At 36.0% G+C, this 24,322-nt stretch overlaps 1 protein-coding gene across 19 annotated transcripts in view; it reads right to left on the bottom strand.

Moving 5' to 3' along the window:
• MEMO1 (mediator of cell motility 1) overlaps positions 1-24,322 on the bottom strand; it is a 140,423-nt gene that overhangs the window by 20,220 nt on the left and 95,881 nt on the right. For 7 of the 19 annotated variants that reach the window (XM_054245069.2, XM_035272864.3, XM_054245060.2 and 4 more), the window contains one exon: positions 8,436-8,578. The exons of 11 other annotated variants lie outside the window; for them this stretch is intronic. In XM_054245069.2, coding sequence (XP_054101044.2) covers positions 8,436-8,578 — 143 coding nt within the window. Of the gene's footprint in view, positions 1-2,943; positions 3,244-8,435; positions 8,579-24,322 lie in introns of all 19 variants that reach the window. One more of the 19 variants, XR_013526684.1, reaches the window with a different exon arrangement.

Here is a 24,322-nt window from a genome sequence, read left to right as displayed (position 1 = left end):
AGAGCAAACCACTAAAAGCTTCGGTTTTGCTGTACAAATGCAACATTTGATCTCTCTTACAGGAAAAAAAAATTGTATAGGTCACAAATACTGTGACTTGTGTGATTTTTATGATGCAAATTTAAAAAAATTTATCTCATTTTTGTACTACTTGGAAAAGGATCAATACAAGTGCTTTATGCAATGTGAATAGTATACACAAAAGGGTAAACATAACATAAATATAATAAATATTCCTACCCTGACATAAAATCTCAGTGAGAGTATAAGCATAGAACATTCAATGTTTTGGCTATTCTCCAAAGAACAGAGAGGGTAAAATGGAAGAAGCTTAAAGAGAAGACAGAAAACAAAAGGCTCAGAAAATAAATTCTTTTTCCTACTATAGATACATGAAAATCAAAAGTTAAACATTTTCTTAATTATGGATTGTTACTCAACTGACTGCAACATATTCCAGATACACCTAAATCTACTTTCAGCAGTGCCTTTCTTCTAAGAACTCATTACTTTTATATTTCCTTATTGTTAAAGATTGACCAAAATGCATTTCTAAAGGAATTAGAGCATACAAATCATGTACACACATCATGTGTCCTGTGCTTCATGTTTAGAGCAATATTGATATATCCAGCTACCACCCCCACATGTGAGGACATGGAACTCTTCAGCTGGAAAATTAAGATTTTTAAGTTTTCTGTTCATCTTACTAAAAAAAAAAATATGTAAATAGTGGGCAGTGCAAAATTCTAAAATCCTCTTTGATGTCCTTTGTTGAAAAACCACACAATGCAGAACTTAAACACTTCATTCATTTGCTGATACTGATCACCTGTGATGGTCACTTTTCTAAAATGTCATTATTTTCTTAATTTTCACATTTTAACTTTCATATACAGTAATATAATTATTCAATGTAGCAGTCCTTATTCTCTCCCAAGAGCCATTATTCAATCAATATTGCATCTTATAACTTAACTGATAACCTAGAATTAATTGAGCAATAGGGTCTAAAGTAATATCTGCTTTCTGAATATAACCACAAAGATTACTGCATGTTACCTTAGCTATGAGATCAACTACAGTCCTTGAACCAAAAAAAAATTCTTAAACAATGATAATTTATCATTCAATGCCTCTATATGAATAATTCATCACACATTTTTTTCAAAATTTAGTTATGTATAGCCTTATTTTTCTGTAAAGAATGTATATATTAATACTTCATATATAACTAACAATAAGAATTACTCAATAACTATATAACTAACACTATTTTTCTTTTCTTTTCTTTTTTTGAGACAGAGTCTCACCCTGTTGCCCAGGCTGGAGTGCAGTAGCGCAATCTTGGCTCTCTGCAACCTCTGCCTCGCAGGTTCAAATGATTCTCCTGCCCCAGCCTCCCCAGTAGCTGGGACTACAGGCATATGCCTCCACATCTGGCTAATTTTTGTATTTTCAGTAGAGACGGGGTTTCACCATGTTGGCCAGGTCAATCTCAAACTCCTGACCTCAAGTGATCCACCTGCCTTGGCCTCCCAAAGTGCTGAGATTACAGGCGTGAGCCACCACGCCCAGCCTGACACTACTTTTCTCATTGCCAGGTGGCTGTGAGAAGGCTGCTAAATGCCAAATCTAAGGTGCAGTTATAATAATTTCTCGATTCAATTCATTGATATAACATTTTACTTCTATTTCAAAGTTCCTTTGAGAAAGCTGTCCAAAATCTTTCTGAAACAAATGAACACCTTAGACAAGAATATTCTGACTCACTGTCATTACAGTAAGAACAATATTCTTGGAGGAAGTCAAGGTAGTATACAACTCTGTCTTTGAACCTGAACTGCTTTAGGTTTACACTAATACATTCTCTTTTCCCTGCTCCTGGACATAGCTATTCATTTTGGCTACTATCAGTAAGCCTTGTGACTGGGACATAATCTACTGCTACTCCCAGGTGCAGAGAAAAATGCATATACTCTGTGATAGTCATTTGCTACTCAAAAGTCTTTTATGCTTAATTCCAGGTTAAGAGTTGCTGTTCCAAATGGCTGAAGTTGGTCAACCAAGCCTTAACACTAAGTGAAAAGTCTATACTTTAAATTGCTACCTTGTTCATATGGACCATTTTCTATGTAACTTTCACTTAAAAACTGGTTCTAAAGGAAAAGAAAAGGAAACGTTTGAAATACTTTAAAATACTGAATCAGCATGGGATTTAATGAGAATGCCAAAATGCACAGAGAACCAATGGGAGTAAATGCTCTACTTTTTGTTACTATTTAGTATCAAAATAGTAAACTGAAAAACTGACTATAAATATTTGAAGGGCTCTAAAGAATGTTTCAACTAAGTAGCTAAATCCATACTACATATAGCTACTACACCGAATAAATATTTTACTTGTAACAGCTCGAACTGTCTCATGGTAATTTTTTTAAATTATACAAATATTTAAAAATCACTTGAGCAATGTATTCTGGTCAACATAAATACAGAAGGCATCTAATTTTAAGGAAACAGTTGCTATCATCATAACCTACATGTGTGTGTCTATTTACATATGCGTGCATACATACACACAACTTTAGTCAATCACCACTTAGAAACTTGAGTTTAAAATACCATTCTTTGGATTTTATTATTAAAAAGTTAAGTGTCTCGACATTTTATTTAATAGTAAAGAAAATGATAGCACAAGCACAATAAATTGATGAAAATATACCTTTAACTAAAAATATTATTACTGACTTAAATTATAATTTTATATATCTCATGAGCAAATATATTTTATTTTTATCAGTTTTTATGTTTCTGACATTCAGTAAAGGTTATGAAGCTAAACTATAAAAAATACAATCGTCCATGTACCTGGAGAACTGGACTTTTGTACTTTTGTAAGTATCAATAAGGCGTATCACATAGTAAGAGAAAATTACTTACCTGAAACTTATCCTTTCAGAAGGTACACTGGGAAAATGGATTCTTTGAGCCCCTGTTTCAACTCCAAGTATGAGCTTTCTAGCTTTAAGAGCCATTGACACTGCCCCTAGGGGCAGCACAAGCTTTGGAACTCCCCTAGTGAGTATGTCAGTAGTTTCTTCAGGTGCCTTCCCTCAGTTCTTTTCAAATTCAAAAGATGAGAGGAAAAATAACCCAAGAAAAAAATCCTGTAAAGCAGAAACCTTACTCTTTGAGGGAAGGAGGGTAGCTCATTTGTGAATCCATTCCAGAGCACGCTTTCTGAGAAAAAGAAATACAGGTAAGTAATTTTCCCATCTCCAAAGGTGACTGGTGATTAATGAGTGGATTCACAGAGTGGGGAGAATAAGCTCCAGGGATGTCTGTTTAACACACAACAATCAACTAATGAGGACAAACGTAACAATGAATGGTACAAGAACCAATGCTACTTTTTAAGTCCCTTATAACAAGAGGTATAAGAATATTAAATACCTCAACATTAAGCTATGTACTGAACAGCAAAAATAAAATAATGACCTCGGAAAGTTGATCTATAAAGCCCCCAAAAGATCAGTCAGCCAGATAGACTTTTCAGACACAAAGCCATTAAAAATTATACTGTCATACATTTACTTAATCACGTTGTTTATCTGTTAAAACACTTTCAAATATTTGAGCTAAACCTCACAACAACCTTGTGAGATAGATTATTAGGCCATTCTATACTAAGGACCCAACCTGGGGACATTTGTAATTGAAATCACTACCAAAGAGAAAGTGTATCATAAAGGAAATATTCTCTAAGTAGCATCAAATAAGGTAATCACTTTAAAAAGCTAAATACTATCATGCTGAAGTCCTAGTTATATAAGTATTAGCCTTATCTCAAATCTGCAAAAAGTCAAAAACTAAATATGTAAAATTAGTATGTGCAATTATTTGAGAAGACAAATATGATGGCTTGGTTAAGGTATATTTTAAGAATCAGCTAACTTTTTTTTTTTTTTTTTTTTGAGACTGAGTTTCGCTCTTGTTACCCAGGCTGGAGTGCAATGGCGCGATCTCGGCTCACCGCAACCTCCGCCTCCTGGGTTCAGGCAATTCTCCTGCCTCAGCCTCCTGAGTAGCTGGGATTACAGGCATGCACCACCATGCCCAGCAAATTTTTGTATTTTTAGTAGAGACGGGGTTTCACCATGTTGACCAGGATGGTCTCGATCTGTTCAACTCGTGATCCACCCGCCTCGGCCTCCCAAAGTGCTGGGATTACAGGCTTGAGCCACCGCGCCCGGCAAGAATTAGCTAACTTACACTCAAACCAATTTAACTATTTAGAAAATAGCAACAGTCTTATACCCAAGAGACTAACAGAAAGACTATGCATGAATAATCACGTTAATACACATTAAAGAAGAAATCTGAGTAAGTTATAAATTTCATAAATATTTAGGGGAATGCCACTTTTAATAAGTGGTAGGTATGTATAAAAAGCTAGTCATGTAAACAAAGACAAATATAAATTTATGCATAAAAATTCAAAACTGCTGAAAAGACTACAGTAAACTTCTCATATTTAAAAATATATATAATGTCATAAACATTTACCAAGTAAATTATCTAAACTGATTTGCAAAACCACCATAAAAGGCAAATCAAATAAATCATGACTTCACTTTCTGATTATATTTTATTAGAGATGGGGTCTCACTTATTGTCCAGGCTAAATTCAAGTAATCCTTCTGTCTCAGCCTCCCATGTAGCTGGGACTATAGGCACAAACCACCATACCAGGCTCATGACTCCACTTTTGAAAAATCAACTTTTGTTAAAACCAATTTCAATTAGAAACTTCTTAGAAGTAAAAATTATGTTATTGAAAGCTGCCAACCATCTAAATTTTGAAATATAAATTTCAGGAAGGTCAGGAAAACACAAGTATCAATCATATATATGAAGAAGGCAAAAACTGAAACTTGAGGAAACAGAATGAAAATTCTATAATTTGAAAACTTAAAATAGGTTCAGACAAAATTCTCTCTATGGAGTCATCCTATAGGATGTAGAACTTGATAAGCACAAGAAGTATTGGAACAATTTACTTAACCATGGTAAAGCACACAGACTAGTGGCAAATGTCTTTTCACTTATTCTACTTCCTGCTAGTAACAGAAAGGATGAAATGAGGTAGAACTATCTATTTTGTTACCTGAGAAACATAACCTGGCATTTCTATATGTACAAGACTGGTGATGTAATACAAAGCAGGAACTGAAATGCAGGATTTCTTTTGGAGAACTCAAATGAGAGGATAGAAAGAAGGAGGATAACGGAATCTAGATTTCTGTCTCTCCCTTGGCTTACCTCAACTAGAAAGAAAACTTGAGAGTACACTTCAGTATTTCTACCTTTCTCTCTCTAATGTCTCTTTTCAAGTCTAAATAAAAGCTACAACGCATCTGAAAAATGAACATATTTAGGGTAAAATAAATTTAAGAAAATAAATCATTTTTATAAAGAAAACTGGCTAACAAATAAAGTCAACAAGAAAAATCTTTCCAATTTACACATAAGAATCTGAAATGTCTCTATCACCACGGTTTTCACTTTACTTTCTGCAAAAGGTAGACACAATATAAAAAGAACCAATGACTAGAAGTGAAAAATGTAGTCAATGCCAGTAATCTAATAATCAAAACAAAGAAACCTCTACTGTGTATATCTGAGTAATTTTTCTAGTGTACTATCATAAATTACTTTTCCCCCAAAATGCAGGTATGTATAAATATAGAGTGCGTTAAGAGGAAACTCAATGAACAATTTAAAACCTCTGCATGAGGTACTGAATCCCTCCTATGAAATTCTTTAGAAGTTAGTGTTATGATTGCTTTTATATAATAAAAATCAATCTGTATAGTATCTCTTTAAATAGAAAGAAAAACCATTAAGTATTATCCTCAAAAGAAAAAGCTGAATTTTTAAGATGGTAATATGGCACGCTTACTAATTCAGGAAAGATGCCCAGCGCCAATACAGTATGAATGCGAAAAACATGAAACCTAACTCTTAAGATAGCTTTGCCCATAACTGGTCAATAATTCATATTACTTCAGTAGGCACGCAAAAGAGAAAAAGTATCTTATTTTACAAGAATGACTATGGTAGTGAGAAGACTATTGGTTTTGGAATATTATCTATGTTTTACTTTCCACTTTACCCAAAATCCCAACATATTTCTCAGTAAGGAATAGCACGGTGCTTTCCATAAGTACAAAGAAAACATTTACTGAGTATTAGTAATGATGGTGATACTAAAAATTGAACACTTGAACAGTTCTTTACTTAACCACCAAACAAAATATAAAAATGTTTTAGTCTCTGGATAATTCTTATAACTAGTATTTATGAATCTTTAAAATTCTTTAGTTCTTTTTTGTAGCTATCACCCGGAAATCCTATCTTACAATTTAGATACCAAAATTTTCAAGAAATCAGGAGACAAAACGACCTCAATAATTTCTGAGAATCTAGGTAGAAGGTAAAACAAATTTACTTTTCTCTCTCAGCCATTGCAGTTACATATAGCAGTGGACTAGGCTGCGCTTGCTTTAGAATTCTTTATTAATGAGGTTTAAAAGGATGATTCCACAGAAAAGAGCAAAATTGAGATGTTTACTGATATTTTATGTGAATTTATGCTATGGTTGCACAAAATGCTAACCTAGAGAGAAAGCCCAGGTTCTGAAAAATAGCATCCAAGGAACCAATAATTTAAATCAAGTGATTCATAAGAGCCTTAAAAATGAAGGGGGGATGGGGCACTTGCTTCAAGAATTTTAATTTTCAAAACATACGGACATGCTTTGTTACCAATACAAATTCACAATATTTAGGAAAACACCCTGTTTCACGGTAATGATACTTAAGTTTTCAAGATCACCTATTTTAAATTTCAAAATTCCACAGAAAGGAACTCCTTTCAAGCATTTACTTAGTCTTCAGGTCTAAGTAGTATACTTATATCCATAAAATATAACTTCCGCCAAAGGTAGAAAACCAGCTAACCAATAGAATCAGTAAGTAAAGAACCTTGAATATTAAAAATAGATTTTAAAAAAAGAAGAAGAACCCTGAGAGTTTCTTTGAGGGTTGGAAAGGAAGCACAACTACCTGCATACCCTAAAAATATGGGTTTCCTAACCTCAGCACTGCTGACATTTTGGGCCAGGTTATTCTCTGATGTGGGAGCTGTCCTGTATCATTATAGGATGTTTGTTTAGCAGCTACCCTGGACTCTACTCATTAGATACCGTTAGTATTGCCACCCTCCAAACCATATCCCAGCTGTGGTGATCAAAAATGTCTTCAGACATTTTCAAACGCCCCTGAGAGTAAAATCACTCCTAGTTGAGGATTAGTACCTTATACAAAAAACAAATCTATACCACTGTGAAAGATAGTTCTCTCAAACTGAGATCTCAACTCTGAAAAGGCCATTCAGAGACAGAAGCAAGAGAAGACACCAGCCAAACCAGGCCAGATAAATGTTGAATTAATTCTGGCAATCAATGGGTAAGACATATACTGGGTAAGACATATAATGGGCTCCCTGTATTTCACTGAAGATGTTTTTCTGGCTATCCTAGCATTGTATCTTATTATGGTCTTACATTTTAGGTTTCCTTATAGTCAAAGAAATGTGATAAATGAACAGATATTGGCATCTTAAACCAATAAATTAATAAGTCAAAGAGATATCCTAAAAGGAACAAAACTTTAGAAATATTCTAGGACAGTAATGGATAAAGGAAAGCAAACTGCATCCAAGACTGTAAAAGCCAAGTTTACTAAAAGAGGCATCCACAAACACCTCACTTCTCTTATGGTGTATTCACTGTGAAGCATCCTTACTCTAATTCACAATAATTACAAAAACTACTCAAGAATCCTTACCCTTATAAAAGCATTACCAATGAAGTCCACAGTGTTATAATCTTTGGAGGGTAGTTTTAAACTGATGGCAATTGTGAGCAAAAACTAAGCACCAAAGGAAAAAAAAGAAAGACTAATTACAGAAAAGGAAATGTGGAAAAGGACTGGCATAGCACACAGTGCTCTTCTGATCCTAAAGAGCATTGGATTTATCCACTACAACTAACTTCAGAAAATCTACCATACACACTTACCTGGCAATGAGGTTAAAAAAGATCTTAACTCCCACTAAATAAGTGTCTAAGCAAGGATGCCTTCACAGTGTGAATCCAATTATACCAGTCGCCTTTGGAAATGTACCCATAATCCACTATTGTAATCTGATCCTTTTTAAAGGATTCATTCACTTTAAACATTGCTGCCAGAAGTAAAACTTCCCAAGGAAAGTGATAAAGAATTGAAAATCAGAACTCAGAATGAAAAGATACCTTTAACCAGAAGTATATAATATCTACCATGATATGTTAAAATCTAGAACTTACCCCAATGGCAGAAATCAGAAGAAACCACAAATAGATTACTAGGATCCGCTAGATATTTACTGAAGAGTTTTCCGAATTCCTGTTCTTTTGACTCACTCAGAGCTCCAACCAGTACAGGAATAATGGTAAACTCATCCTTATGGCTTAAAGAAAACAGAAAAAAAAAAGTCATTTAAGATGCTTAAGAATAAAAATACTTTTCCAACTGTGTTGGCATTAGACAGTGGAGTATTAATAGTGATAAGGATAACATACATAATATTATCGTTGAATTCTTAAAATCCAGAAATTAAATGCTTAAAGGATACGAGGGTATGATTAAAAATGAGACATAGAACACTAAAAATAACCATTTAAACTACAGAAATGCATATTACTACTTTAGGTAAACAAAGCTATTTTACTACCAGGTATAATAATATCTCAAAAAAAAAAAACAGGCCTATCACAACAGCACCAACTCAATTCTTTTCAAGTACTCATCAAGGCTACAGTTACCTGCCAAATCCTTCTGTGATTTTAAAAGAGCATTAAACTCTTCCTCACCTATTTTAATTCTATCCTATTATAAAAACCATCATTTCTGGTACTTGTTCTATAAACCTGCCAACTGAGACCTACAAAACTTAATCTTGGCTCCCATAAGATTCATCAACTGCACTTTTACACTTATTCTAATGATCAGATACAAGACAGTCTGAATATACAACTCAAATATCATTGGCATCTAGGGTAGACAAAGAATTAAAGGAAGTAAGTATTAATTTCTAGCAGCAAGAAAAAGACACCACACCCACCCACAATGTTTATGGCATATCCACAAGTCCCTTTTTCACTGCAGATTGACAGATTCATGGAAAAGAAACAAGGTAGATTAATAAAGAATAACTACGATGAGCTATAGAAACAGATGCTCACTCAAAACCTTTTTTTAAAATGTTATTGTCATGAAATTTCACTTATATATATTCAGTGATGTATATTCTAAATGATCCCAGATTTGATATTTTTGAAGCATGAATCATGTTTGTCTGAGTTCTTCTGAACAGGACCTTTTAAAAACAATCGCCATTACAATAAATGCTTCTTAATATGATAATCTGGCACTTAACTGATGTAGGACAAACAAAATTCATAAGGGTTTTTAAAAATATTAAGTTTAAGTAATCCCCAAATAAATGTTAGCCCAGCTGCATAAAGCTAAATTTAGGGCACCCAAGCACCTCCCCCATAAGACCCCCTTACCCTGTCAATTGCGAAATAAACAGATCATACAGATCTCCAGTCCCTCTGCAATGCAGGGGCTTCTTGGGCAGAATCTGCATCTAGGGAGTAAGAGAAAAAAAGGAAGCTGGCAGAGGAAGCTGCCACAGGAACTCTTTCTCTAACTCTTACCAGTTTGCTAAATAACTGCCTGACTGAATGGGGCTCTTCAATTAGTTAAGAGTGATTATCAATTGAAAGAAAAGAATTAATTATTCTAACCTCAACTACTACCTACATAAAATATACATTAAGACCATCAAAGAGTCTGCAAGTAATTATGATATGACTGGGAAGCAGTTATACAGAGTATAAAGAACGGGGAGAAACCAGAAGAAATGCGTTCAAGAGCCATCCCCACCATATACAAATGTTCAGAGTATAGGTAAGTTCCCAACTTGCAAATATATTTCCTTATCTGCAAAATGATCATAATTACAATACTTATTTCATAAAATTGTTATGAACCGAAGAACACTATAGGAAAGGTACTTTGTCACAATAATTGGCTCACTCTGAATAAACAACACGTCTACTCTCCACAAGAGCCATTAATCCCTTCAATTAACCTCAGTTTGAGCTTGCAAATCTATAAGGAAATATAAACCTCTGCCGTCTGTAGAAACCTAGGATTTTAATCGAGGCTCATTCATCCACCCCTCTGTCATCTCTCTTTTTAAAAAATTACTTATTCTAATTAGAGAAAAGACCACTTAGCTTTGAAATGTAATACTAGTAGGATTTGAAATCCAAGATCTGAAGTAGGACTTTCCAGTAAAGGACTACAAAATCTCATTCCCAAAAAGTAATTATAAAACTAAATAAAAGCATCAAAAACAACCATCTTTGTGCTATGGAAATTGACCAAAGGCAAAACAAAACAAAACAAAACAAGAACCCAAAATGACGGAAGAGCATTCATAAAAACCTACAGAACTTCTTGGTAACAACACTGGAAATCTGGCATCTTACCAGGAGCTGCCTCTATCCCCTACCCCAGCTCCACTGAGGTAAAAGTTACATCAAGAAACCAGCACCTTCATTGAAAAAAGGGGATGACTTTGATTTGGAGCAGAGGGTGGAAAACCCACATTCAGTAGGAAACAGAAAAGCTTGCAGATTTCCTAGCCCAAGATTGCTGTTGTCGAGGTGAGCCAGAAACCTGAGGACTAGCTAGAAATTTAATAGAAAGATCCCGGAAATGGAAAAGCCACAGAGAGACTTGATAAATTTTCCACCTGTCCTAAAGAGATAGCCTATGCCCTCCACACAACACTGGCTGAGTAGGAGACTGTGCACATGTACAGGGGAGCCCCATAAGGTGCTAAGTTCCATACAAAATGCAGGCCAACTGATAGACTGGCAGTGTATGCACAGGGGAAACTGGAAACCTGAGAGATGTAGCTCTCCACATACCCCTGGCTAACTAACAGAAAATTTGAGTGCACGCACAGGGTCTTAGGTCAAAGACACCATAGTAAAAAGTAAAAGAGAAAAACATGAAAACAGACTACACTTAGTTGATTTTTTTCTTTTAATTAGAAACAGGGTCTCACTATGTTGCCCAGGCTAGCTTCAAACTCTGAGCCCAAGTGATACTCCCTTCACACCTTCCATACAGTCTCCCAACAGAGGGTGAAAGCCTTACTGGATTAAGATGTTTAGGTACAGTATTCAACCAATAATTAGCTAAGCACTAAGTCATGCAATTGCAAGTGGGAACCATACAAAACTAACCTTAACATTAAAAACTTTTAAAAGCTGGGGACACACATAAGTAGCTACACATAGTGGGAGAGACAGATTCTGCAGCTGAAGTCCATGAAAGTTACTAAATGAATAAATAAATACAACATGCAAGGGGAAAAAAAAATAAAAACAATACAAAGTTACTATAACATACTACACAAAATGTACAGTTTCAAGAAAAAATTATAAGTCATGCAAAGAAACAGCAAACTATGACCCACATTTGGGGGGAAAAATAAGCAGCCAGCAGAAGATGTATCTGAGTAAGAGCAAATATTAGATTTAGCAGACAAAAACTTCAAAGGAGCTGCTATAAATATATTCGAAGAATTACAGGAAGCCATGCTTAAAGTTATGATGATATAACTAGACAAACTGGGAATATCAACAAAGAAATGCAAACTATTAAAAAGAACCAAGTGGAAATTTTAGAGTTGAATAGTAACAAATAAAAAATTCACTTAAGTTCAATAGATGGTCTGAAGAGCAGATTTGATATTACATAAGAAGCAGTCTGTGAAATTACAGATGAAGAAATTAATCAGTACAGAGAAAAAAAATGGAGCACTGGAGACTTGTAAACAACATCAAGCATACCAGTATGCATATAATGTGAGCTCGGGAGAGGGAATAGTAAAAATATTAGAAGAAATAACTACTTAAAACTTTCCAAATTTCATGAAAAAAAACATTTTAACCTACACATCTAAGGAATTCAACAAAAATCCGAAGTAAGGTAAGCACAAAGAGATCCTCACCGATATAACATAATCGAATAGTTAAAAACAGAAGAAAAAAACCTTGAAAGCAGCCAGAAAAAAATAACATACTACATATAAGAGAGTTTTTCAACAAATGGTACAACTGTATATCCATAAACATAAAAATAAAAGTAATAATGAACTTGTCTCTTTGCCTCAGACCATATACAAAAATGAACTAAAATTGGATCCTAGAACTACGAGAGCTAAAACTGTAACACTTCTAGAACAGTGGTCAGCAAACATCTTTTGAAATGGACCATTAAGTATTTCAGGTTTTCTGGGCGACACAGTATAGCAACTGTTTAAAGTTCAGGTAGAGAGAAAGCAGGCACAGATAGTATGTAAATACAGAAGTTGGCTATGTTTAAATCAAACTGTATTTACAAAAGTAGGCTGTGGGCCAGATGGGATTCACAGGCTACAGTTTGCTAAAACTTGTACAAGAAGAAAACAAAAAAGAAAATTTCTATGACCTTGGATGAGGCAAGTTTTCTTAAATTTGATACCAGAAACAGAATCTATGCCATAAAAAGTTAACTGAATTCATCAAAATTAAAAACTTAAGAAAATGAAGTCATCATAAAATAGAAAATCTTTGCAAATCATGTATCTAATAAAGAATTTGTCTCCAAAACTTCTCTTATAACTCAATAAAAACAACAAATTACAAAAATTGGGAAAATATTAATAGATATTCCACAAAAGAAGATAAACAAATGAATAATAAGCACATAAAAAGTTGCTCCATGGTTTGTAGTTCTCCCTGAAGAGGTCCTTCTCATCCTTTGTAAGTTGTATTCCTAGGTATTTTATTCTCTTTATAGCAATTGTGAATGGGAGTTCACTCATGATTTGGCTCTCTGTTTGGCTGTTATTGGTGTATAGGAATGCTTGTGATTTATGCACACTGATTTTGTATCCTGAGACTTAGGTGAAGTTGCTTATCAGCTTACGGAGATTTTGAGCTGAGATGATGGAGTTTTCTAAATATACAATACCACCTGCAAACAGAGACAATTTGACTTCCTCTCTTCCTATCAGAATACCCTTTCTTTCTTTTTCATGCCTGATTGCCCTGGCCAGAACTTTCGATCCCTTGTTGAATAGGAGGGGTGGGAGAGGGCATCCTCATCCTGTGCTGGTTTTCAAAGAGAATGCGTCCAGCTTTTGCCCATTCAGTATGATGTTGGCTGTGGGTTTGTCATAAATAGCTCTTATTATTCATTTTGAGATACATTCCATCAATCCCTGGTTCATTGTGAGTTTTTATCATGAAACAGTATTGAATTTTATCTAAGTCCTTCTCTACATCTGTTAAGAGAATCGTGGTTTTTGTATTTGTTTCTGTGATAGATTACATTTATTGATTTGTGTATGTTGAACCAGCCGTGGACCACAGGAAAGAAGCCAATTTGATTGGGGTAAATAGGCTTTTTGATGCGCTGCTGAATTCAGTTTGCCAGTATTTTATTGAGTATTTTCGCATCAATGTTCATCAAGGATACTGGCCGGAAATGTTCTTTTTTTTGTTGTGTCTCTACCAGGTTTTGGTATCAAGACGATGCTGGCCTCATAAAACGAGTTAGGGAGGAGTCCCTCTTTTTCTATTGTTTGGAATAATATTAGAAGGAATGGTACCAGCTCCGCTTTGTACCTCTAGTAGAATTTGGCTGTGAATCCATCTGGTCCTGCGCTGTTTTGGTTAGTAGGCTATTACTGCCTCAATTTCAGAACTTGTTATTGGTCAATTCACGGATTCGACTTCCTCCTGCTTTAGTCTTGGGAGGGTGTATGTGTCTAGGAATTTATAATTTCTTCTAGATTTTCTAGTTTATTTGCATAGAGGTGTTTATAGTATTCTCTGATGGTAGTCTGTATTTCTGTGCAATCAGTGGTGATATCCCCTTTATCATTTTTTACTGTGTCTATTTGATTCTTCTCTCTTTTCTTCTTTATTAGTCTAGCTAATGGTCTATCATACTTCATTAATCTTTTCAAAAAACCAGCTCCTGATTTTTTGAAGGGTTTTTCATGTCTTTATCTCCTTCAGTTCTGCTCTGATCTTAGTTATTTCTTGTCTTCTGGTAGTTTTTGAATTTGTTCATTCTTCCTTCTCTAGTTCTTTTGGTGAAATTGTGATTTTAGGGTGTTGATTTTAGATCTTTCCCATTTTCTCCTGTGGGCATTTAGTACTATAAATTTCCCTCTAAACACTGCTTTAGCTGTGTCCCAGAAATTCTGATACATTCTGTCTTTGTTCTCATTGGTTTGAAAGAACTTATTTCTGCCTTAATTTTGTTATTTGCCCAGTAGTCATTCAAGAGCAGGTTGTTCAGTTTCCATGTCATTGTGCAGTTTTGACTGAGTTTCTTAATCCTGAGTTAGTTCTAATTTGATTGCACTGTGGTCTGAGAGACTGTTATGATTTTCATTCCTTTGCATTTGCTGAAGAGTGTTTTACTTCCATTTATGTGGTCAATTTTAGAGTAAGTTTAATGTGGTACTGAGAAAAATGTAAATTCTGTTGATATGGGGTGGAGAGTTCTATAGATATATATTAGGTCTGCTTGGTCCAGAGCTCAGTTCAAGTCCTGAATGTCCTTGTTAATTTTCTGTCTCATTGATCTGTCTAATATTGACAGTGGGATGTTAAGGTCTCCATTAGTATTGTGTGGGAGTCTAAGTCTCTTTGTAGGTCTTTAAGAACTTGCTTTATCAATCTGGGTGCTCCTGTATTAGGTGCATATATTTTTACAATAGTTAGCTCTTCTTGTTGCATTGATCCCTTTACCATTATGTAATGCCCTCCTTTGTTTTTTTGATCTTTGATTGTTTAAAGTATTTTATCACAGACAAGGAAATAAGAAAGGACACAAACAAATGAAAAAACATTCCATGCTCATGAAGAGGAAAAATCAATATTATAAAAATGGCCACACTGCCAAAAGTAATTTAGAGATTCAATGTTATTGCCATCAAGCTACTATTGACTTTCTTTAAAGATTTAGAAAAAAACTACCTCAAATTTCATATGGAACCAAAAAAGAGACCGTATAGCCAAGACAATCCTAAGCAAAAAGAACAAAGCTGGAGGCACTGACCTACCTGACTTCAAACGATACTACAAGGCTACAGTAACCAAAACAGCATGGCACTGATACCAAAACAGAGATACAGACCAATGGAACAGAACAGAGGCCTCAGAAATAATGCCACATATCTACAACCATCTGATCTTTGACAAACGTGAAAACAAGCAATGGGGAAAGGGTTCCTTATTTAATAAATGATGTTGGGAAAACTGGCTAACCACATGTAGAAAACTGAAACTAGAACCCTTCCTTACACCTTATACAAAAATTAACTCAAGATGGATTAAAGGCTTAAAAAGAAGACCTAAAACTATGAATATCCTAAAAGAAAACCTAGACAATACCATTTGGGACATAGGCACAGGCAAAGAATTCATGACTAAAACACTAAAAGCAATGGCAATAAAAGCCAAAATTGACAATTGGGATCTAAATAAACTACAGAGCTTTTGCACAGCAAAAGAAACTACCATCTGAGTGAACAGGTAACTACAGAATGAGAGAGAAGTTTTGCAATCTATCCATCTGACAAAGGGCTAATATCCAGAATCTGCAAAGAACTTAAACAAATTTACAAGTAAAAAACAACCCCATCAAAAAGTGGGTGAAGGATATGAACAGACGCTTCTCAAAAAAAGACATTTATGCAGCCAAGAAACATAGTAAAACAATTTAATCATCACTGGTCACTAGAGAAACGCAAATTAAAATCACAATGAGATACCGTTTCACGCCAGTTAGAATGGTGATCATAAAAATGTCAGGAAACAACTGATGCTGGAGAGGATGTGGAGAAATAGGAACCCTTTTACACTGTTGGTGGGAGTGTAAATTAGTTGAATCATTGTGGAAGACAGTGTAGTGATTCCTCAAGGATCTAGAAATAGAAATACCATTTCACCCCAAAATTCCATTACTGGGTATATACCCAAGGACTCTAAATCATTCTACTGTAAAGACACATGCACATGTATGTTTATTGCAGCACAGTTCACAATAGCAAAGACTTGGAAGCAACCCAAATCCCCATCAATGATAGACTGGATAAATAAAATGTGGTACATATACACCATGGAATACTATGTAGCCATGTAAAAGGATGAATTCATGTCCTTTTAAGGGACATGGATGAAGCTGGAAACCATCATCCTCAGCAAACTAACACAGGAACAGAAAACCAAACACTACATTTTCTTACTCATAAGTGGGAGTTGGAAATGAGAACACATGGACACAGGGAGAGGAACATCACACACCAAGGCCTGTTGGGGGGTTGGGGGTGAGGGAAGGTATAGCATTAAGAGAAACATCTAATGCAGATGACAGGTTGATGGGTGCAGTAAACCACCATGGCACGTGTATACCTATGTAACAAACCTGCACGTTCTGCACATGTATCCCAACACTTAAAGTATAAAAAAAAAAGTTGCTCAACATCATTAGTCATTAAGGAGATGCAAATTAACGGCACGATTAACACTACATGTTTATCAGAATGGCTATAATCAAAAATACTGACAATAACAGACATTTGCCAGGAAATAATGAAACTGGAACCCTCATGCACTGTTCCTAAAATATAAAATGGTACAGCCACTTTGAAAACACTTTGGAAATTTCTGAAAGAGTTAAAACATAGACTTATCATGTGACCCAACAATTTCCTTTGACATAAAGACTTGCACAAGAATTTTTATAACATTATTCAAAATAGTCAAAAACTGGAAATGGTTCAATAGTTTATCAACTGGTAAACTGATAAATAAAATGTGGTATATTCATATAGTAGAATAATTATTTGGCAATAAAAAAGAATGAGCCAGGCGTGGTGGCTCACGCCTGTAACCCTAACTCTCTGGGAAGCCGAGGTGGGCGGATCACTTTGAGCTCAGGAGTTCAAGACCAGTCTAAGTAAGCAACATGGTGAAACCCCATCTCTAGCAAAAATACAAAAATTAGCCTGGTGTGGTGGCGCAGGCTCCTCATCCCAGCTACTAGAAAGGTTGAAGCAGGAGAATCTTTGAACCTAGGAGGTGGAGGTTGCAGTGAGCTGAGATTATACCACTGCACTCCAGCCTGAGCGTCAGAGTTGAGAATCCAACTCAAAAAAAAAAAAAAAGAATGAACTACCAACATATGTGACAACAGGGATGAATCTCAAAAACAGTATGCTAAGTGAAAACGAACAGACTACATTTTGTACAATTCCATTTATATGAAATTTCCAGAAAAAGCAAATCTAGAAACAGAAAGAAAATCAGTGGTTGTCTGAGATTAGGGTAGGAACAAGCATTAACCTCAAATAAACACCAGGTTTCTTTTTAGGGTGATGAAAATCTTCTGGCCGGGTGTGGAGGTTCATGCTTGTAATCCCAATACTTCAGGAGGCCAAGGCAGGCAGACTGCCTGAGGTCAGCACTTCAAAACCAGTCTGACCAACATGGTGAAACCCCATGTCTACTATAAATACAATAAAATTAGCCAGGCATGGTGGTGTGTGCCTGTAATCCCAGCTATTTGGGAGGCTGAGGCAGGGGAATTGCTTAAACCAGGAAGGTGGAGGTTGCAGTGAACCGAGATCACACCACTGCACTCCAGCCTGGGTGACAGAGCAGGACTCCATCTCAAAAGGAAAAGAAAAGAGAATATTCTAAAACTAGACTGTGAGAATATTTACACAATTCTGTAAATTTACTAAAAAAAAACACACATTGTGTTGATGCCTGGTGCTGTGGCCCATGCTTGTAAGTTCCAGCTACTTGGGAAGGTAAGCCCAGAAGTTCAAGTCCAGCCTGGACAACACAGCAAGACCCCAATCTTTAAAACAAAAAACGTTAGGCCAAGTGTGATAGCTCACACCTGTAATCTCAGCACTTTGGGAGGCTGAGGCGGGCAGATCACAAGGCCAGGAGTTTGAGACCAGCCTGGCCCACATGGTGAAACCCTATCTCTACTAAAAAATTTGCCGGGTGTGGTGGCATACACCTGTAGTCCCAGCTACTCTGGAGACTGAGGCACAAGAATCACTTGAACCCAGGAGGTGGAGGTTGCCAAGATGAGCCAAGATCTTGCCACTGCATTCCAGCCTGGGTAACAGAGCAAGACTCTGCCTCAAAAAAGAAAAAGTTAAATCATCAAGTTGAACTCTTCCATGAGTAAATTTTAGTATGTAAATCATATCTCAGTAAAGCTGTTGAAGAAAAACAGAAAAGAAAATCCATCTCTGCCACTCACAAGCTGGCCACCTACAGCAGATTACAATCCTAAGCCTCAATTTTGTCATATGAAAAAAAGTTAATACCTCACCAGGGTCTTGTGAACATTTTATTAACACAGAAGAACGTTTTAGTCCTTCTTTTTTTGCCTTATAGCTTAAACTGTGTTGCAGGAAATGTATCAATCCAAGATAAAAAGAGCTGAAATCCAAGAACATTTTCTGTTTCAGACACAGGATCTTGCTCTGTCACCCAGGCTGGAGTGCACTGCTGCCATAACACCTCACTGCAGCCTCAAATTCCTGGAGCCCCTCACTTTAAAACAAACACAGAAACACCATATTACCAATGCTCTTACTAAAACAGACTATGAAAATTCTAAATTCTAACATAAAAAGATGAAATCTAATAAAAATACTACAAGTGGTAAGGAAACATTATAATTTAATTGAAAGTGGTTTATTAATTTGTAGTATATAAATAATTAAAATCTTAAAATTTTAAATGTGTAAATATTGACAAATTTGATACACAAATTATATATTTATATACGTATTAAATACACAAATACTTATTTGCTTAATCTTCCCCCTGCTGCCATTAATTTGAACATGTCTCCTCTGGATAACATTGATAAATAAGTAAATTTTCCTTCCTATACAAATTCTTCCAGTTTCCTAATAAGTCGAGAAAGAGTCCCAATTTCTTAAGATGTGAGGAGAATTAAACCAATTATAACAACAACTACAGTTAGCCAGTCAGAAGGGACATGATCCTTATCCCTAAGGTACCAAGGTTGTTGTCATAGTAACACCACTGTGATTTATTCTCCTCTTCCTTTTCAGTTTGAAAATACAGGAAAAAAAAGAGGGGGACAAAAATTATGTGGGTAAATATAAAAAATTTTGACTCTGATAAAATATATTCTAATCTTCTCAAATGTCTTTCGCTACCTCTTCTTTATGCTTTTCATGGTCATAGAAACTGAAATTGTTCCGTTACCACCAACAAAGAATGATTTCCTATTATTCCAGAGCTCATCCATGTTCTATACTTCTTAAAAATGCTCTCCTGCTGATAGGAGATAAGGTAATACTCAAAGAGAATCAACATACAGAAAAAGGGGAAACTGAGAAACAAAGAAATGTTACATTTGCTCTAAAACCAACAATAAAAAATATTTAACTATAAGACATATGCAGACATACACAAAGAACTGTAAATATAAAACTCACGGAATAAGAAAACACTTGAAAATGCCACTGCTCTGGCCAAAGAAAGAGAATCTCTGGCTTCTTTTTATTCTACATCCAGGGAGAAGCCATTCCATTCTCTTAAAGACTACTTATCTAAGAGCAGATCTACTTTGCTCTTTTTCTAATATTTGAAGACCTTCATTGAGGCCACAATAAGAACAGCAAGTAAAATCTTGAGATGCAGTGAAACCTAGGCTATAATAAAGGTTAAGACGGCATTTCAGAGAGTGGCAACATGGTAGCCTGAAACTGGGGAAGAGGCCTGGGAGCTTTACAGGAGAGTTAACACAGCAGGCCTGTAAGACTGGTCCTTGGTTTTTAGAATATTCCTTATGTTGCTAAAGCTGTTTCACCCACTTGGGACACTGAATTCTGCTATACCGGCTTGCTGAGCTTGTTTGTAAACAATGTGATTAAATATAGTAAACACTTTCCTTCTGAGAGCCTGGAATTTTGTAGGCAGAGTACAAAATTCCATGGACCTGTAATCCCAGCTACTCAGGAGGCTGAGGTACAAGAATCACTTGAACCCGGGAGGTGGAGGTTGCCACTCCCATGGCATGGTCAATATAGGACCAGCCCACAATAAAAATCCTGGATTTTGAATCTTAAAACGGCCTTCCTTGGGCAGAAATACTGTGTACTTTCTATATAGCCCACCTCTATGGAAGGGAGAACATTAGACACCTGTAACTGGATTCTAGAGCACACAACCCAGATCCCTCACATGTGCAGTTCACAATAGGGTCCACACTCCTATGAGAATCTAATGCCTCCACTGATCTCACAGGAGGCAGAGCTCAGGTAGTAATACTAGCCCACCATTCACCTCCTGCTGCACAGTCCAGTTCCTAACAGGCCACGGACCAGCTGGAGACCCCTGCTCTAGAGAATCACCAAATGTGAAGGTGGTCACGAAAATCTCAAACAGGTGTTAAAGGCAAACTGACATAAAAGAATCATAACTACAGTTTTAAAGAGCCCTGTGAGGAAGAACCTATCGTATCTTTTTCTCTTGATTAAATTTGCCTTCAGACCAAAGAGACATGCATATAGAATTTAAGCAGAATACTGTGATTCATGTAAGAAAAAAATAAACCACAGAGATCAAGAAAACAGGCTAGGTGTGGTGCTCACGCCTGTAATTCCAGCCCTTTGGGAGGCCAAGGTAGGCAGATTCCTTGAGCCCAGGACAAGATAAGCCTGGACAACGTGGTGAAATCCCATCTTTACAAAAAATATAAAAATTAGCCAAGGGTGGTGATGCACACCTGTAGTCCCAGCTATTTGGGAGGCTGAGGTGAGAGGATCACTTGATCCTGGGAGGTGGAGGCTGTAGTAAACGTGATCATGCCACTGTACTCCAGCCTGGGTGACAGAGTAAAATCCTGCCTCCAGAAAAGAAAAAAGATCCAGAAAACATCAGAGGCAAGGAACTATGGAAAGAGGTAGAGGATAGGGGAAGAAGGGTAAACTAGCTGTAAATGACTTCATTAAAATTAACATTGAAGTCATTATAAATTTTTATTGTTTGATCAGTTTAATGAATCTAATGAGATTCCCAAAATTAATTTTTAAAATTATATCTTTCCAAATTGCTATTTAAGTAGGAAAATGATAAGAAAGGTTTCCTAAGAAAGGGCATACTTCAGGTACTACAGAGCCATTCCAAACTCTACATTTAAAACTCAACCATTTGAAGCTACTATGAAGTAACACAATCTTCTCATAAATTGGCCAAGTTTGCTGTCAGAATCATAGAGAAATTCCACTATGTTGTTAAAAACAAGTCAACATTTCCATACCCTACATTCTCTTATACGTACATTCATTTCTGGCTTTATCATTTCTGATAATGGCAATATTATAAGGCCTTGAACCTCATATTCTCTTCATTTCATCTTAACTTTCTCACACAGAAACGTATCTATCTGCATAGAATGCCATGTAGAATCCTGATGATTTTAACCCTTAAACATCTCTCACATCTGCTCAGTTTATTACCCCACCTGCCACTGCCTTGGTTCGAAGCCCCCATGATTTTTTTCCTTCATTATTACTATTTATTTCTTCCAACTCCAATCCATCCTTCATATTTTCATCACACCAGAAAGGAGTGCTATTCCTTTTCTTTGAGATGGACTCTCACATTGTCACCTGGGTTGGATCTCAGCTCACTACAACCTCCGCCTCTGGGTCCACACCATTCTCCTGCCTCAGCCTCCCGAGTAGCTGGGATTACAGATGCATACCACCACAGCCAGCTAATTTTCTGTATTTTTTAGTAGACTGGGCTTCACTACGTTGCCCAAACGAATCTCAAACTCCTGATGTCGTGATGTGCCCGCTTCAGCCTCCCAAAGTGCTAGGATTACAGATGTGAGCCACCATGCCTGGCCAGGAGTGCTATTCTTATTCAGTTCCAATCATTACCCCTTCCTTTGCTAAGAACTTCCATTAGCTCTGTACCAATCATAGAATAAAACACAAGTATCTTACAATGGCATTCAATTCCCTCCATAATCTGGTTCCAATCTATTTTCCAACTCCCTAATTCTGCCCCTTATGCTATATCTCTATAGGTCACCTCTCCAGCCCCAGGTTGGTGTTACATATGTGTGCAAAGGTAGACAACATGTAAGATAATAGGGAATGGTAGGACGAATATCTTACTATAAACATCTATATAAAACATTTTTTTTCTAACTATGTAAGCCAAACAAAAAACATCTACAAACAGATCTCAGTTACTAGCCAAGCCTTTTATAACTCCTACAAGTTAAACCAAATAGTTTCCTGCTACTGAAATAAGCCTTGGGTTTTCCTACGCTTATACTTTGTATTACATAACTTCCTTTCTCATGAAAATCTTATGCCAAACCCATGAAAATTACAGGCATCTTCAAAATCCATTCAAACGCCATCCACTCAATGAAGCCTTCTCTGTGCTTCCCTAACTCAACTATTACTTCTTTCCTCCCAACTCCCTACTCTTTGCTCCTGTAACTCTTTAATTACACTTACTACATTTTGAATTGTATTATAACCATTTATGTAAATTTCTTATCTATTCTACCAGACTATAAGATGAGAAAACTAACAGCATGTTTTCTTATTTTTGGATTCTCCATCCTTAAAAATAGATTAGTACTATTAGGTACATCTATCATATTTGAAAAATTCAGTTTAACCAAAATTTTTAAAATCTTAAAATTTTGAGAGTAAATGTCATCTTTAAAACAATCCAATTATTATAAAACAGAACTAGTAAGGCCAGGCACAGTGGCTCACATGTCTAATGTCAGCACTTTAGGAGGATGAAGCAAGCAGACTGCTTGAGCCCAGTTCAAGACCAGCCTGTGGAACATGGCAAAACTCAGTCTTTATAAAAAATACAAAAATTAGCCAGGTGTGGTGGTGTGCACCTGTGTTCCCAGCTACTTGGGATGCTGAGGTGGGAAGATCACTTGAGCCCAGGAGGTGGAGGCTGCAGTAAGCCAAGATTGCACCACTGCACTCCAGCCTGAGCAACAGAGCGAGACCCTATCTAAAACACACACACACAACTAGTACAATTAGTAAAACAGAAAAGATGAAAAATTACCATTTAGGAGCCAAAATGAGTTTCATTAACCTATTTATTTACTCCCACATATAAAATGCATTATTCTTAATCTGTGTTTAAGAGAGACATCAGAAAAGAGTCTCTTATTTTGTGTATTTTTCAGAAGGAGGTAAAGTTAAAGGGAAAAAAGGGTGGTTTACAACCACCACAAAATAGCAAATTTTAAATAGTGAAGTTAGAGCTATAAACTGGCATAATAATTTTACATGGTACTTGGGTCATTCAGTAATTCATTTAGAGTTTTCTTTAAGAAAATTAAAGAAGCTTAGATTTGTAAGTGTCTACATTTTTTTTCTAAACATTTTTGACCCTTGACCCTCTCTTCCTAACTCCAGTCCTACCCACACAGTGCTTAAAGCAACTGTCTACTGAATGCACTGAATCTTCTTTAAGAATGAAAACAGGTAGTGATATAAACAGGTGCTAGTTAAGATTTCAGGAAACTTCAGACTTCCTCCCATATGGTGAGAGTGAAAAAAAAAAGAAAAAAATGAAAGAGATTTCCAGTTTCTGATCCAACATGGCAAAATTTTAGAAGGTATTACTCTTATCCTAACAAAACGGCTGTACTAAAAACCTATAACTCTTACCAGATCCATCAGAGAATTGAGGTGACAGAGCAAACCAATACCCCAAAAACTGGAAACACAGATAGAATCAGAGAATCATAAACCACTATTGGAGCCAGCAGGAACACTTAAAGGGTAATGAACTAACTGCTGGAGACTAAATGTAGACTACCCTGGGAGATACAAACTCCTGGGAACCAAAGGGATCAAGCTATAGAAGGCTTTTTGAAGTTTTACTTCCAAGAGCCCCAACAAATGCCTGCTTCACTGAGTATTCTGTTATCTTTACAAAAATGTCTAACTGCAAGAGAAGCTATTTTACCAGAGCCTAACAAAATTGGGCCTTAAAACAGT

The sequence above is a fragment of the Callithrix jacchus genome, chromosome 14 (assembly GCF_049354715.1).
Source record: "Callithrix jacchus isolate 240 chromosome 14, calJac240_pri, whole genome shotgun sequence".
NCBI lineage: Eukaryota > Metazoa > Chordata > Mammalia > Primates > Cebidae > Callithrix > Callithrix jacchus.
Note: the sequence above shows the minus strand (reverse complement) of the source record. Positions and strands in the feature narration are given on the sequence as shown.